Raw genomic sequence first — 15719 nt, 5'->3', positions numbered from 1 at the left:
GTTATAAAACATGCACGAATCCATTTGTTTCGTCAAATTAGATTTCTAAATGTCATCACGTACTATTTGTAACATCACTGTAAAATTTTCTTTATAAGAAATGGTATAAAATATATTTTTATAGCAAATAATTAGTCAATAGCACATAAAATGTAACTATATTGCTTATATTAAAAAGTAAGGATTTCTGGGATTATGTAAAATTTTGTTTTTTTATAAATAAAATTGATTTGTTATATAGCATGTATATATATTTGTTATCGGTTAGTTGTATGAAAGAAATGTATAGTATGTATGGATTTAATATTTTGAATGGCACTTGTTTATAATTAATGTCTGTCGATGTAAATGTAGTTAAATAAAGTTAATTAAAATTAATTAAAATATGTTAAATAAAAATTGATTTGTATGAAAATATGTTAAAATATATAATAAAAAAAGAAAAGATTACTTCAATTTATAGATGGCATATCAATTTTAGTATAATGGCATATCAAAAGTAAATAGAGACATAGGTATGACAGACACATTTCTTTCTCTATCTCTCACGCACACCCCCCCCCCCCACACACACACATAGAATTTGGATGAAAAATAGCGGACCCTTGCCGTATAGCGACTCTGATTCTAATTAGAGGGTCTGTATAAGTAAAGAGTAATTAGGAAAACAAATGGCATTAAAGTTATTTTTAATTTTTAGACTTTCAGTATATTGTCAGTTTGTTTTCTATTACATAACAAAATTGGTATCAAAGCTAAGAACTGTATTCATAAATGTTCTGTTCAAATATATGGCCATATATATAAATATATATATATATTTGCTTCTTTCAGAGCTGTGCACTCCGCAAACAAGTAAACAAGTTGAACTAACGTAAGAACAACTTTGAATACAGATCTTTGTTACATTATTTAGCAAAAGTAACAAATAACCTTTCAAGCTCTCTATTTTTTAGCATATATTTTTTTAATCTTCGTATGCAATCAAATATAAATATATTACACAATACTATACTTTTTTCAGCGATATATATAATGCTCTAACGCTTTTAATAAATAAAGCACTAATCTCTTTGGTATGAGACTCAAGTGATGAAAAGGATAATAAATAACTTGTAACGTTATGAGCGACTATTTCTGAATAATAAATTTTTAGAACGTGTTGTAACTAAAAAACAATGCAAAATCGGCATTCTGACGGGTTACAAAGTCCTATAATTATAAGATTATAGATTATAGCTCCTTATGTAATCGACTTAAAACTTTCTGATTTTATGCTTAAATGGGAAGCAGCTTGTCATGGTATTGTATGACTGTATTGTGACTACATAATCAACAAGTACATTATTCATTTGAATGAAACAATTATGCAAAAGCATATGCATTATGATTTGCTGCATACTTATTCTTATTGAATATATTTGTAAACAATCTCTCAATATTTTGTGTGTATTTTTTAGAAATGTTAACATATAAGACTACAGTCTCGTTGTTAACAAATATGAAAAATGACTTATATAAACATTAATACATATAAATGGTTTTACCACTAAATCACAATGGCTCTTGGTAATATTTAAATAACTACATGTCGCGATTGAATTATAACTCCTCTCATTTATGTTATGAAAATCAAAATTTGTGAAATAAATTAGAATATCGTAACAAAAAATAGATTGCAAAACATTAATTGTTCTCATTACATTTAATGCATATTATATTATTAATAGCAAATATCCATTCAAAAATTGTTAGTATAAAATGTAAAAAATTTCCAAAATTTTTATTACAATTAAAGCTATATGTGTGTATACGTTTCATATCAAAATTTATAAAAAAATATATATTTTTCATGAATATATATGTCCAAAGTTATATTGAAATAAAGTCTTTTATCGAAAAAATGGACGTTATTACAGTATGCTATGTATTGTAATGGATATTACAGCAAGCATGTGAATTGCAATGAAGCAATATTGAAAATATTAAATAAAAATGTGCTTATTTAGAATGAACGATTGTTAAAAGCAAATTTCACAATTTTTCGTTCTTATATAAGCACCATTCTCTTTTTTAAAAATAATTTTACAAAAATCTTAAATCTTTTTGTGTGAATATATAAGAAAAATATATAATGCATTGCTATACTATCAGATTATGACGTCATTATAGTTTTTGTCACATATCTGCATAAATTATAAAATATTGTTTTTAAATCCATATTAATTTTTAGATTTCTTTGTCAATGACATTGCTCATTCATTATAGATAAAACAATACCTTTTGTTATACAGAATACATTTGTTAAGAACTTTGTTTCATAATAGCTTATTTGCTAAATCGCGAAAGAAAGGCACAAAGAAATATATTAAAATGCTAACTCTAATTAATGGTAACTTTTCTAAAGATCGATGATACAAAAATCAATAAAGGATGCTTCTATAAATGTGGAAGGATGCTTATTTTGTTCATAACACTCGATAAGGTGGACAATGTGAGGCGTCTGCGGAGTTTTACATTACATTATGCAATTGATGAATCTTCGACAAGTGAGTTTTCGACATCATTCGAAGCAAGCGTGTTCTTGTTCAAATTGTGAGTCTGTCTTTTTGGTTTCGGTGGAGGTGTTGGCGGTTTGGAGTTACTGTCCAGATCATCATCGGTAGGCGTTGGCAACTTGTTTTTCCATTGTCCCGAGGACTTGTTTAAATTATTCAAGGTTGAACATCGATTGGCGGACAGCTCGTCTGGGAGATTGCAATAATCAGCTTCGCGCATTTTAATTGGTAGAGGCGGTGGTGGGTCGTCTTCGGATGCTGTACTGTCAGTTGTGCCGATACTATCTCTATTTCCCTTCCCTAAACCGCTTGATTCTAATCCATTGTTGGTGTTTCTTAGATAGTGAGATTGACCGGACCAACGATTACTCATTCTTCTTTCTTTCTCCGCTTCCGATCTCAAAGGACGTTTTGGTGTGAGCTGTGTGCAAAGAAGCATGTTCTAATTATGTTCATTAAAAAATCTCTCTCGCGAGCAACAAAATAATTTTCATAAAATCTTTACCTCTTGTCGAAGCTCGAATATATGTGTCGAGTGTAAATTAGATATTAACGACGTAACAGATGATGCTGTTTGCTGAATAGAGCTATGTGATATTTCGGTCGTGGTATACCACTGACTGGTTGGCTGATCAGTTTTTGTCACTGTGGCAGAGTCACTCTTTCGCGAACTTCTACGCTTTGAATCTTTTTTCTTGTATGTTCCTGGACTTGGATTTCCTAATGCTTTTTGTAAGGATGCTGTTGATAAGATGTGCGAACGCATCGAGTTGCTCCTATGGATAAAAAATCCATGATTAAAAGTGTTATTGATTTTAAAAAATTTGTAGCTGGACAGATAAAAAATAAAGATCAACTACTAGCGACTGTATGATGTGTAATTCATGATTGATTAAATAAGCAATTATAAATTTCACAATAGAATAATTATCAAAATAAAATTTTCAAATTGTATGTGTACACTCATATTTCACTTATTAAGGATCAGCATGGCAATAGAAATTATATAAGAATATTATAATCTGGTAATAAGAGAAATATCCAATATTAATCTAGTAATAAGTACGATGTCATTCAAAAACTTTGCAACAATCTCGTAACACAGGTGTATATTTTTAATTACCTATCGTAGTTTTATTGTAGACTTAGGAAGTTTAGTAGAGATTGCCAGTTGAAGGAGATATATATTCCATGGATTTATGACAATATTGTGAAAAATGCAAAACAAAACCATGCAGATAAAAAGCAAAAACGGATGGAAGATATAAAGTGTTAATTATAATCATAAACAAAACCAATTGTACACTTTGTATACACATTTAGAATATATATATATATATATATATATATATATATATATATATATATATGTGTGTGTGTGTGTGTGTGTGTGTGTGTGTGGTGTGTGTAAATTTACTTACAGTCATATTATATGTAAAGAAATATAGCTATGTAGCGCTCAAAACGATTTTTATTGCCTTACATGCTTTCAATGTCTGTATTTTAAATTTGTTAGTTTAAAAAAATTGTTTTTGTAGATTTTTTAATGCCATTTATTTAATACTTTTATAACTTTATTATTTTATGAATATTAAAACATATGTATACATAAAATAACAAATTAGATTAGTGCAAATTAGTGCAATATATCATAAGATATATATTAATTTGTTTTCTGTATTGCATATAAATTAACAAAAATAAAACAAGCAGAATATTAAGCATTGTGCATGATGCTTTCATTAAAAATGTAAAATGTAAAAGAAACATATATGTGGGAATACTAAGTGCGAAGAAAGGATAATAAGGTATTATGCGAGAGTTTATCAGGTCCAACAGCAATATTCCTGAAATCATATTGTATTCTTTTCTATCATGTATTCTAAACGGCATTTTATATTATTCATCTTCTATATAAATTTAAAACATAATTTTTATAACAAAAATAAATACTAATAAATCCGTGCATTTAATTGATTATTAATTAATAATTAAATATATATTTTTACAAAATTCAAATAAATACATAAATATTTTGTTGCTTTGAATGATCGGGATTAATTATACTACATCTAATTCTATCTACGAAAATGGTCTGACTTTTAGTTAGTGTTGAAGTTAAATTAAACACTGGTATGATGATGTTACCTTGACAAATTGACGCTTTGAGCATTACTTGGAGATGTGTTGTTGTTAAAATTGAACGATGTAAGCGACTTGAACGTTGCAACTTGGGATCTTGTAAGTGAGGATACCCTGTAGCGAGTTGCACAGCTGAATGGGGTAGTTACAAGTAGCTATAAAACTATTTTACTATTTTATACTGCTTTATCCAGAGATCACAATGTTTGATCCTGAACGTTCTGTATAAGGTAAGCACCCATTCATCATTGATTTTACTTTATAATACCACTTAAGAATATGTCTTCCAGAATAACCAAATATTTTGATATTTGATGTAAGATAATGTTAACAACAATCGGGTTTAATATTGATTTTTTAGGGTAGTTAAAAATACCTTTTTAAATTATCACCTTATTTCAATAATAATGAACGTGATATAGCAATAACATGCTATGCAATAGTTATATCTGTGTTAGTTATGATAAATAAATTTATTAATAAAATAGTAAGCATGCTTTGGAAGTATGTACAGAAAAGCTTACTCTGAATTATTCATATTTGACTCGGACAAACAGTGATTATCTCCTCTCAAGGTCGAGGTCGGTGGTCTTCGCATTGTTACGGTTTGCGTTAGGCTTTCAATTTGTAAATCGCAGGTCTGTGTTAGAATAAATTATAGATTTAGAAATCTAATGCATTGACTCTTGATATTAAAGTTAGAAATCTTTTAATATCAATGTATTAACTTGATATTTCAACAAATATTATCTTACCCTTTTTCCATATTTAGCTTCTACTTGATTACGCATCGACATGAAACATTGTTCTAAACGTTGATGAAATGGCGCCAACTCGGTGGGTGCTCGTGCTTTGTGTAATTGCAGACCTACACTGAGTAGAGGGATTTGTTCTGCAATAAGCCCCTCTAATTTAAGAAGATCTGAACTCTCTTCCGGATGACTATTTTTGTACTCTGCATTAAGAAAAGCCTTTTCATAGTTATCAATACCACCCATCACAGCTGGATCTAATATGCCATTCAGTTTCATGCTCAAAGGATTCAAAGGAAGACTGGGATCACTCCTGTATAACAAAATAGTAGTTACATAAAAGTTTATGTAAATAATGATGAACATATAATAAAGAAATGAATTGAAAATACATCTCATGACAACAGCTAATCTACATTTTATAAAAATGGTGAAATCTAAAATCAAAGTGATTAACTTTAAAGTTGTTTTCTTTGTTTTTATAAAATGTGGATTAACCCATTGTTGTCTTTAATTTTATTTTAATATTATTATATTTATTATAAATTATAAAAAGATATGGAATAATATATGTATAGAATAAATTCTGGATAGAAATGGTCAACTTACAGATAGCAGATTTTAGATTTAATATCAAAATGCAACCCAAATAAGCTTTTGAGTTTTTAAGAAATTAATTAAAAAGTTGAAAATTTTAAATTATAAAATAAGATTGTCATAAGATAAGATTATAACTCATTTCAAAAGTGATAAAATTAACATATGCATAGAAAAATAATATACAAACTTGTTAGCAATAATAAGATCTCTCAATGCTGTATTTGTAGCTTCCATAGTTTCGATCGCATTTCTTAAAGGACTGACTAAATATGTTTCGCTAGATGTCACAGGAAACCATCGAAGAATTCCTGGCAATGGATAGCTTGTAACAAGGACCGTTCTCTCCAACCACAACGAAGCAAATTCATTGCTATTGTTAGTAGTGATATTTACTTCTTTTTCCTTATCGTTGTTTGCCACAATAATTTCTTTTTTCGGAGCGGGTCTTGAAAATCTGAAGCGCTGCACATCATTTACACGATGATATCTAGAACGTAAAAGTACAATAATGACCACAGAAATATAATATAATAAAAAATACAAATAAAATTTTATATCAACTATATTTAATATTAAATACGTACCTTAAGACTGCTTCCGCAGTAACTGGTTTACCACTTAAACGATGCCTTTTCTCATCCATAAGTGGCTCTACCTTATTGATTTGTACATACTGATGATATGATTCCAGCATTTCAGTGGTGGGCGGAGACAACTTATTCATTTGCTCTGCATTTGGTAATTGATTCAGCGTTCTTGTACAAAAGTCGCTCAGTCGCTCATATTCTTTTCCTCGATAAATAAACACCTATATCGCAAATATATATTGTTAAACATAAATAATAGAAACAAATATCAAATCCAAGATGTTAAACAAACAGTAAAAATACCTTGTTTTGAAGAAAAGCGGGGTGTCCTTTGCCATAATATGCAACTCTAAAATATTCTGGTTCAGGTCTTAATTGTTTCACTATGCAATCATAAAATTTCGCCATGCGTCTTAATAGTACGGACAATTGCAAGTAATCGAATGTTTCTTCTTCATATTGCGAAACTAATTCCTTACAAACGGCAAGAGCGCATTCCCACATTCTTCCTTTGTCAAAATAATCGATAATGTCGTTATACAATGCTTCTTTCAATTCACGATGTGTTTGACATAACGGATATCTAAAAAAAATATGCAAATAATTTTCTCTCAACAGGTTTACCATAAACTATCTATTAAATTCTAATTAATAATATTACCTGTGGGATATTAATAAAGGTGACAAAGGCTGATCACTCCATGCTAACAATTGGCTGTGAAGCTTTAAAGAATAAGCTGCTTCTGTATAATTATCGCATTCTAGATGTAATTCACACAGCTTATTCACATATCTGTGTAAAAATCGAAAATTATTTAATATATTTTAATACATACTTATTATTTATATTAAATCTTTATTTATAAATATTTCAAATACTAAAAAAATGTTTCATGCGTTAATTTAATTAGATTTAAAAGATACATAATTAAAACTTTAAATTATAAAAATAAATTAATTTTTTGTGATTACCTAATATACATTTCCTTTCTATTAATCTCAGAATAGAATTCCAATAAGTTTACAGTACAGAGCATACGATGTTCTTGGGATTCTGCATGAATAATATCGCGATATTGTAATAAGCGTTCCATGAGACGAGCTATAGTATCTACAAAACGTAAGCCCTGCTCTCGCATTGTAGAATGTTTTTCGCATAAAGAACCCATAACATCAAACCAAAGTGTACGAAATTGTTCATCGCCTCTGCCTCCTTCGACCTAAAAACAAAATTCTGATAAAGTAACTTTTCACTAATTAACAAAGTAAACAATAGATAATTATGTATACATAAATAAGTATATTGTTCTTAAACAAAGTAAATTTTAATTAAAAAAACCCTGTCACAGTTTTAAAATTATATATACAAAATACTATACCAAAATATCCAATTTTGCAATCATTTCGTTTTCATATTCTGTAAAATTAGCTTTTATATGAGCGGGATCGCGCTTAGTATCTCCATATCCTTCTACTATACGTGAACTGTAGTATTCGCATTGCATCATATCGAAAAAGATAGGTATAGTAGCTTTTCTTAATTCAGTATCAGGTATTAATGCCATTTCAAGGATAGCACCAACTAAAGCAGGCACAAACAGTATTTTGTGTTGGCCTAAATTGAACCACATAGATCTAATTTCGAATACGGTTGCTCTATAATGTAACAAATAAATAATATTGAGATTATTTTATTTATAATATTTAATAATTGGAACTATACATATAGAATGTGTCAACTAAGAATTATTTGTCTCAGTGCTAAAATTTTCTCAATGCTGTATTCTTTCTATTTGTAAATCTTTTACTGTTAGATAATCTCGAAATGTTCTGTGTAATTATTATATTACATAAGAGACGTACCTGCGCATATCTTTATAACGTTTAATAATACGATTTCGTTTAGCTGATGTAAATGTTTCTAATTGTAGAGCAGGTTGAGTTAAGAATGCAATAGCGCAATGAAAGAAATTTGACCAGGCTTGATGTTCAAATTCAGTGAAAAAATAATCTCTAATTGTGCCCGAGAAATACCGCAAGGAATTCAAAACAATATTATTTTGTAGCATGATCATTTCACACCAGTCCGCCGGAAATACGCTTCTTGAAACCAGATCTTTAAAGACTAATAATATCTCCATAAGAAAGTCAAGTAGATCAATTTTTGTTCCAAAATGATTAATGTACACTTCATAATGATGTTGTGTCATTTGTCTAAAAAAAATCAAAAGGGAAATAACAAGATCAGTCCTTGCTCTTCTTGCAATATTTAACTCTTTTTTTAGTTTTGGACTCTTAAGAATACCTGAATATCGCCAACATTACTGAAACTAAGTTTCCAACTAAAGGATTTTCTCTGTCCATTGATATAACTGTCTGTATAATGGTGCGTAAGGCTGTCAACATTATCTCCTTAACGTCTGAAACTGTGCTACCTACGTCTTTTCTAAAAGTTAGTTCCAGGATGTCAGATAATATTTTGACACATAATTCCACCTAGAGATATAAAAAGCAGAGATAAAAAGCAGATCGCTTTATAAATTATATCTACACCTATAAAGTATAAAAAGAATTATTACGAAAATGCATAAATCTATATCGAAATTAGTGTGCGATATAACACTCTACAATCTACATCCATACAAAAAATAACTCACGTAACGCGTATTACCAATGCTAAAATTGTAATGCATCACAACAGACATAAGTGCAAAATACATTAAGTTTCTATGTTAAATAGTTTCAAAATCATGATGCCATGAACGCATTATTCGTCTTCACAGGAGATTTTGGAATTTTCTGGGCTTATGATTATAAATTACCTCTTCGGAGTAGCCGCGATGTTGGTTGAGCCGATGCCGATTTTCGCCGAGCAACCTGGCTACCTTTGCCACGCTCTTTCCAGGCGTACTGGATAGCCCCTTTAAACGCCATTAACCAAAACCAAACCGTACAAAAAAAATGAAACAACCCTTGTTAGTTGAAAAAAAAACATTGCCATCTTCTAAAGACGTACAATTACATTACGGATAATTTTCCAACACCAATACAGAAAAGGCGCAGTATCGTCAAACGCAGTATAACATATCAATATCAGTAGAAAATTGTAGTACATTAGAAAAAGAGAGATTATATAATATATAATAATTTAACTAATATTATCTAGTAATGTTGAGTTTTCTGGGTCATACACACTTCATATCAAATAATTTTATGCAAAACTCTCGCACAATGCAGGATAAATATTATAGAATAACGGCAATGGACAAACACATGCTACATTTCAAATTTCAATCTCTTTCAAGTCGTATGCTCCCTTTCACATGCTTTATCAATCAAGGATAAGTAAAGGATGTTTTTCAATACCTTATATTTTCAAATAATGCAACTTACAAAATTATTTATTACTATTAAATTTTCTGAAAAAAACAGTTTATAACATAATTGTTTTTTTAATGAAAAATTTAAAAATTAGCTATCAGATTTTAACAGAGAATATAATTATAACAAACAAATCACAAATGCTTTACAAAAAGAAAAATGAAGAGACATCCTCTATAGAAAGAGAAGTTTAAGAGAAAAGATCCATAGAAAGATGCGTGGCGGAAGGATAGCAGGCTGCACGGAAAGCACAAACAATGACATTTATCATACATCATGTTGGACAATATTAAATGTAAGTAAAAATTTATGAATTTGGTCAAATTTAGTTATATGAAAATGTGTAGTTAGGATTCATCATGAAATATTGCAAAAATAAATATATGAGTTTACATTATTTTTTTGTAAGATATAAATAAGTGATGAACATTCCATTTCGCTTAAACTGTAAGTTAATAGCATTAAAAAATAGCACAACTTTGTAACGTCTCACCTCCTCTTTGGATTCCAATAAGTCCCTCACAAGTATAGTAATTCTTGGTAATAAAATCGCTCTGCAGTCTACATTTAAAAAGAGCGGACTATGGACGATATCGTTTACTGTCATCATTTTTTGTTTGGTTAATCTACCTGTTGGTAGGGTCACAAGTAAATCTGTTAAAATAGTGCTCAGTTGTTTGCCGCTATAAACTCTTAATAAATGAGGTATTGTTGTTGGTAGATATTTGAGACAGGCTCCTTGAACTAACAAAGTGCCATCTGTTTCATGACTCATGAGATTAACGATAGATCGTAATAAATCAGTTAAAGTTTGTGAGAATTCCTCTTCATCCTGATTTAACCTTTGAAAATAAATTACAAATATTTATTAAGAAAAATGCATGTCGTTCTTAAAAAATGTACTCACATCCATACATATTACATTATATTTATTGCATTATTTAAACAGTTTTATAAAATATTTTATTTATGATTATATATAAAAATTATATATAAAAAAATATATGTAATGACAAATAAAACTTACTCAGTAAATAAAAGACGAGATTCGACAATAAATCTCATGCAATATTGTAGACTTTTCATTGTCTTAAGCAATAAATCTCGTTCTTGACCATCACCATTGCTGACATTGTCTATACGCTTGCGCAATACCGCAATTAATTTCTTGTATGCGAGAGTCGCAGAAAAACTTTCAGAAATATATAAATCTAATACTGGTTGGAAGTGCTGATACTTTCTATCGGATACGAGTCCAATAATATATAAAAGGCACTCAAAGACCATGTCATCGTATACATCACTGTCTGAATTGCTCATTAAGATGTTAAATAAAGCATCCAAAACATCCTGTGAAAAAACATAATGCTTATTTTAATATAATTACCTCTTACAGAAACATTATTTTTTTATATATATAGTGCACATTTTCGATTTACTGTACCTGCAAAAACTTCACTATTTCCTCCCCGTCAACTTTCATTAAAGCAGTTAAAGATTCTTTTAAGTCGGTATTGTGTGATGCCCAATTAAGCAAACCTAATAAGTCTACATTTTGGGTTAATTTAGTTGAGCAAATATTGGTCGCTATCAAGAAGCTATCCTTACTGCTTAATGTTAATGATCCTAAACTTGGCTTCTTTTCCATATTTAATTCAGCCTAAAACACACACACACACACACATGTAAAAATAAAGAGGAAGTAAAATAAAACACATTAAAAGATATTAAATTTTTCGTATGGTTTCATTAAATAAATAAATATACCAGTTCTCCACGCGTTGATGGTAATTTGAAATAAGATATATCATTCTCCTCATATTTCTTCTGTTCTAATTTGTAAACTAACAATTCATGCTGTATATCTTGTAGAGTCGTTCCATTGCGTTGCATTAATCGAACGTAACTTAAAGCAAATGGCTTTTCAGACTTATCTTTCGCTTCATTAGAACTGCGATGCTTAAACGTAAATTTTAAGTGGGCAAGTTTAAATTCTTCTATAGGTATGGCAATCTTAAATGTTTCGCACCATCTAGGCTTGTCTTCATGATAATAAATAACGCTATGGTACTCGTCAATTGGTGATGCACCTCCACCTAATGTCATAACTCCGGGGATTGCTACACCATGTTCATTACATACTTTCACCTATTAAAAGTTATGAACACATATACATATGCACTACATTATAAGAATATGCGGAATGCAATTTTTTAAAACTTATACTTCTACCAACCGTTACTTCTACATTTTTGTCCGTGGATTTGGAGCCCTTGCTAAATTCACCACTAATTAAAGTTAGGTACAAATCGTTACGTACATCACCCGGTAAAATAACTTCTGGGAATCCCATTTTACGCGCAATAGCAACATTACCGAGTACTAGATGTGGATTTTCATCACGTACCTTTCCATAAATAATCAAAATTATTGTAGAAAATAATTTATTTTTATCGAAATAATTTTACTCCACTCACCTGTTTTGGATCACCTCTTAACAATTTTAAACTAGTCCATAATCCTTGTCCACCTGTGATATTAGTAATATTACCATTGACATGTTTCTGTATATTTGCTTCTTTTTGCGCAATAATTCTACGTAATGTGCCATCAAGACTGTCTTTCTCACAACATCTGAAACAAAGACAAGAAACCAACAAAAAAGGTTCTACCGTAATTTTGTAAGAGCCATCATAACGCTCTCTTTTAATGTTTGCTTCAATCGTGAACGTCGTACTATCAAATCATGGATAAAGTCAAAGTATTCCAAGTATGTACTTACTGTACAAAAGGTATAAAATGATGTTGCTCAACATCACCTTCAAGCTTGCCAGTAATAAATAAAGTAATATCCATTGCAGCTACACCAAACGGTCTCCTCATACTCTCTGTGCTCTTGGTCCTGGTCTGATTCGCTTGTGCTACACTCGAGCGACGATGGTCCGGTTCTTTGGCTTCCATACCGCCTATTCTAATTACGTAGCAGGCTAAATAGACTTTGTCCCTCATCAAATCTCTAGAACCAAGATCCGTGAACAATACTCTAAGATTGTGCAATTGATCAATATCCCTTGCAAGTCCCTCTTTGCTCCATGAAACTACGTAATTTTCCGTAATGGCTTTCATCTCTCTACCATCGTACAAAGTCAACAGCAGTTCCACATCCTCTGCCATTTTACATACAAAGTTTCTCACACTCACGAAGAAGATATGCGAGTATACAGGTACTTGTGGTTTATAGGGCTTCTTTTCGGTATCATTGCATGCCTTTCTTATCCTTTCTGCAGCAATCTCGTGATGATAATACAATTGAATAGTACTTGTCTCCATGGGATTTAGAATGTTTCCGTGTTCATCTCGAACTACCATATCCAAACCAAGCAATTGATTTCCAGTGTCTATTTTCGCCGTTGCCAATCTTTTCATATCCTTCAACTCGTCTACCGTCAAAGTACCACTCAAAATTTTGCTTCTGTATCCAATCGCATCCAGAATTTGCTGCTGCATCGTTTGAAAGTGCTCGGAATGTGTCTACATATACAAATTTATCAAGAAATGAGAAAAGTCAACAGCCAAATAAGCAATAATAATAAATTAAAAATTAATTTAATCTCAAATAACAAAGAATGTAAATAAAACAAGTAAAAAAAACAAGCAAAACAGATTAATCAATATTATCAAAGTATATAGTACAGTATATACTCTCTCAATTTTCAAAAATGTGAATGCAAATTGCTTGTAACAAGCAACTCCATACATACCACATACAAATGTTTCCAATAATGGCCCCATTCTCTCAAGACGTTAGTAATCTCTTGCACTAAGTTATCCGTAATCGTTGATTTCTGTAGGATATGTATGTAAGTCTTTGGAAAAATTCCACATGTACCCTTCAACTTGCTGCGTCCATAATACCAATCTGTGCATTCTGCAGATATTTGTACAACCTCTCCGACTGTTAGACATATTGCATGTGGGATTGGATGTGCAAAATTATGGATAGCTATAAATAAAGTGATAAAATATAAAAATAAATATAAGATATCTGGGATTTTTATATTCTAATTAGTTTTTTGGTAAGATTTTAAAATCATAACTCTTTGAAGAGTTTGTAATGTCCTAATAAAAATCTAATTTTATCTATTTAATATAAAGCTCATGCTTGATTTTGGCATCTAATAATTTTTTTAAATTGTGTAAAGAATATTTCAACAAAATTTATTGTAGAATATTGTTCTCTTTATATTAAATTTTGGAGTTATATATCTTCAGAGAATTTGTATGCACTTAATGCTATATCATAATTTAAAATTAATCTTAAAATGTAGAATTTGTATTTCAAAATTCATTACATTGTTAACTTCTGTGCTAAGTTTATAAAAACAAAATGCAAACGTAAATGTGGCGTGTATACAGTGTTTTTCCTTATCGGATAACTAATATGCATTTCAATGAAATATTCATCATTAAAAACAATATGACATAATTAAAAGAATTATTTTTCAGCAACAAGAATTTCTTTCGATCAACTAAATTTAAGAAAAAAGGGAATATCGCGCGATGTTGTCGAGCCAATTTATTTACATCGCTCGAATATATTGTTACACAAATATTGCGCGCAATGTCCATGCATGAAATAAACTGAAAAGTTGGGTATTCGACCCGGACGTGAGTCTATTAGGGAGTGGAGAACGCGCACGTCCGCCCGTTCAGACGATGCGTCGAGAATTTATCTGAACTCGGGGGGGCACCTCCCAGGATGTTGGTTTCGCAGTGACAGGTTATTCAGACTCGTTATAACGAAACTATTCCTCACCTACTCCCGAATATTCCTCAATCCGCTTCCATGTCATTGTCATTTTCACCCAAGACACTTAGCACCTTTAAGGATATTTAGGATAATTACATCGCGACTCATACTTTGCCAGTGCGAATAAAGTATTGCCGTTCACTACCTTGCCATCTAACTACGATGTCCCGAAGCAGGATGTTGCTTTTCTACTATACATTGCCACAATAAAGAGAATGACAGGGGACGATATGGAGAAGAGGCAGGGAGAGGCAGGGCGGTACAGTGTACCCTCGCGAAATGTTGCGTATCTTTCTTTCGATGAGTTTTGGAACGCACTGATACAAAGAGAGAAAGAGCGGTTACGAATGTTACGATTTAGCTTGTTGTCGATAAAACGTGGACATTGAACTGCGTAGTCGACGTCTTATGATATCTCAATTCTAAATAGTAGGTAATGTCAACAATTTTGTAGTTTTCTTCCATGCTAAATTATAAGTGATCGAGGTGGATCAGACAAACAAAGAATAACACAGGCACACAAAAAAAGAAGAGTGATCTTCCGATGTCAGAATTGCACTATCACTCACCATTTTCTGCGTGCAGCAAAATTATTACGATTTTCAAAGTTTTTTTAAGCCATTTCTTTTATTTAAAAAAAAAAAGGTGAGTAATGGAGCAATTCTGCCACCGAATTCGTGTTCAGCACATCAAAATACATAGAGATTGACCAATGAGGTCCCAGTAACAGATCACTTTTCTTTTTTTTGTGTGCCTGTGTAATGAATCCTTCAGTATGCTTTGTCTATATAATCTATTGTAATCTATACTTTACTTCTCGACTATGCACTGTCTTGAACGTTTTTGAAGAGTGCTTTGAAAATTTAGAGTCCAGACAGTCCGGTTGTTC

General features: G+C 30.7%; 1 protein-coding gene across 7 annotated transcripts; it reads right to left on the bottom strand.

The window, feature by feature from the left end:
- Positions 1 to 1767: 1767 nt before the first annotated feature.
- On the bottom strand, positions 1768 to 15131 carry LOC105836366 (dedicator of cytokinesis protein 1). Of its 7 annotated transcripts, XM_012680341.3 has the most exons (24): positions 14976 to 15127; positions 14837 to 14901; positions 13782 to 14023; positions 12803 to 13551; positions 12498 to 12654; positions 12257 to 12427; positions 11788 to 12168; positions 11465 to 11680; positions 11048 to 11370; positions 10514 to 10862; positions 9462 to 9560; positions 8945 to 9135; positions 8503 to 8853; positions 8019 to 8295; positions 7612 to 7859; positions 7301 to 7432; positions 6943 to 7222; positions 6637 to 6860; positions 6240 to 6539; positions 5456 to 5765; positions 5225 to 5340; positions 4707 to 4832; positions 3064 to 3334; positions 1768 to 2979 (listed from the first exon to the last, which is right to left on the bottom strand). In XM_012680341.3, the coding sequence occupies exons 2-24, from the start codon at positions 14877 to 14879 to the stop codon at positions 2524 to 2526; spliced, it is 6012 nt and encodes a 2003-aa protein (XP_012535795.1). In that variant the 5' UTR covers positions 14880 to 14901; positions 14976 to 15127; the 3' UTR covers positions 1768 to 2523. The 7 variants fall into 7 exon arrangements, with proteins under 7 accessions (XP_012535795.1, XP_012535797.1, XP_012535796.1 ...); XM_012680343.3 differs by having other exon boundaries at positions 1917 to 2979; positions 4707 to 4814; positions 14837 to 15127; XM_012680342.3 differs by having other exon boundaries at positions 1917 to 2979; positions 12498 to 12651; positions 14837 to 15126.
- Positions 15132 to 15719: the final 588 nt, after the last annotated feature.

This window comes from Monomorium pharaonis, chromosome 4 (genome assembly GCF_013373865.1).
Source record: "Monomorium pharaonis isolate MP-MQ-018 chromosome 4, ASM1337386v2, whole genome shotgun sequence".
Classification (NCBI taxonomy): Eukaryota; Metazoa; Arthropoda; class Insecta; order Hymenoptera; family Formicidae; genus Monomorium; species Monomorium pharaonis.
Note: the sequence above shows the minus strand (reverse complement) of the source record. Positions and strands in the feature narration are given on the sequence as shown.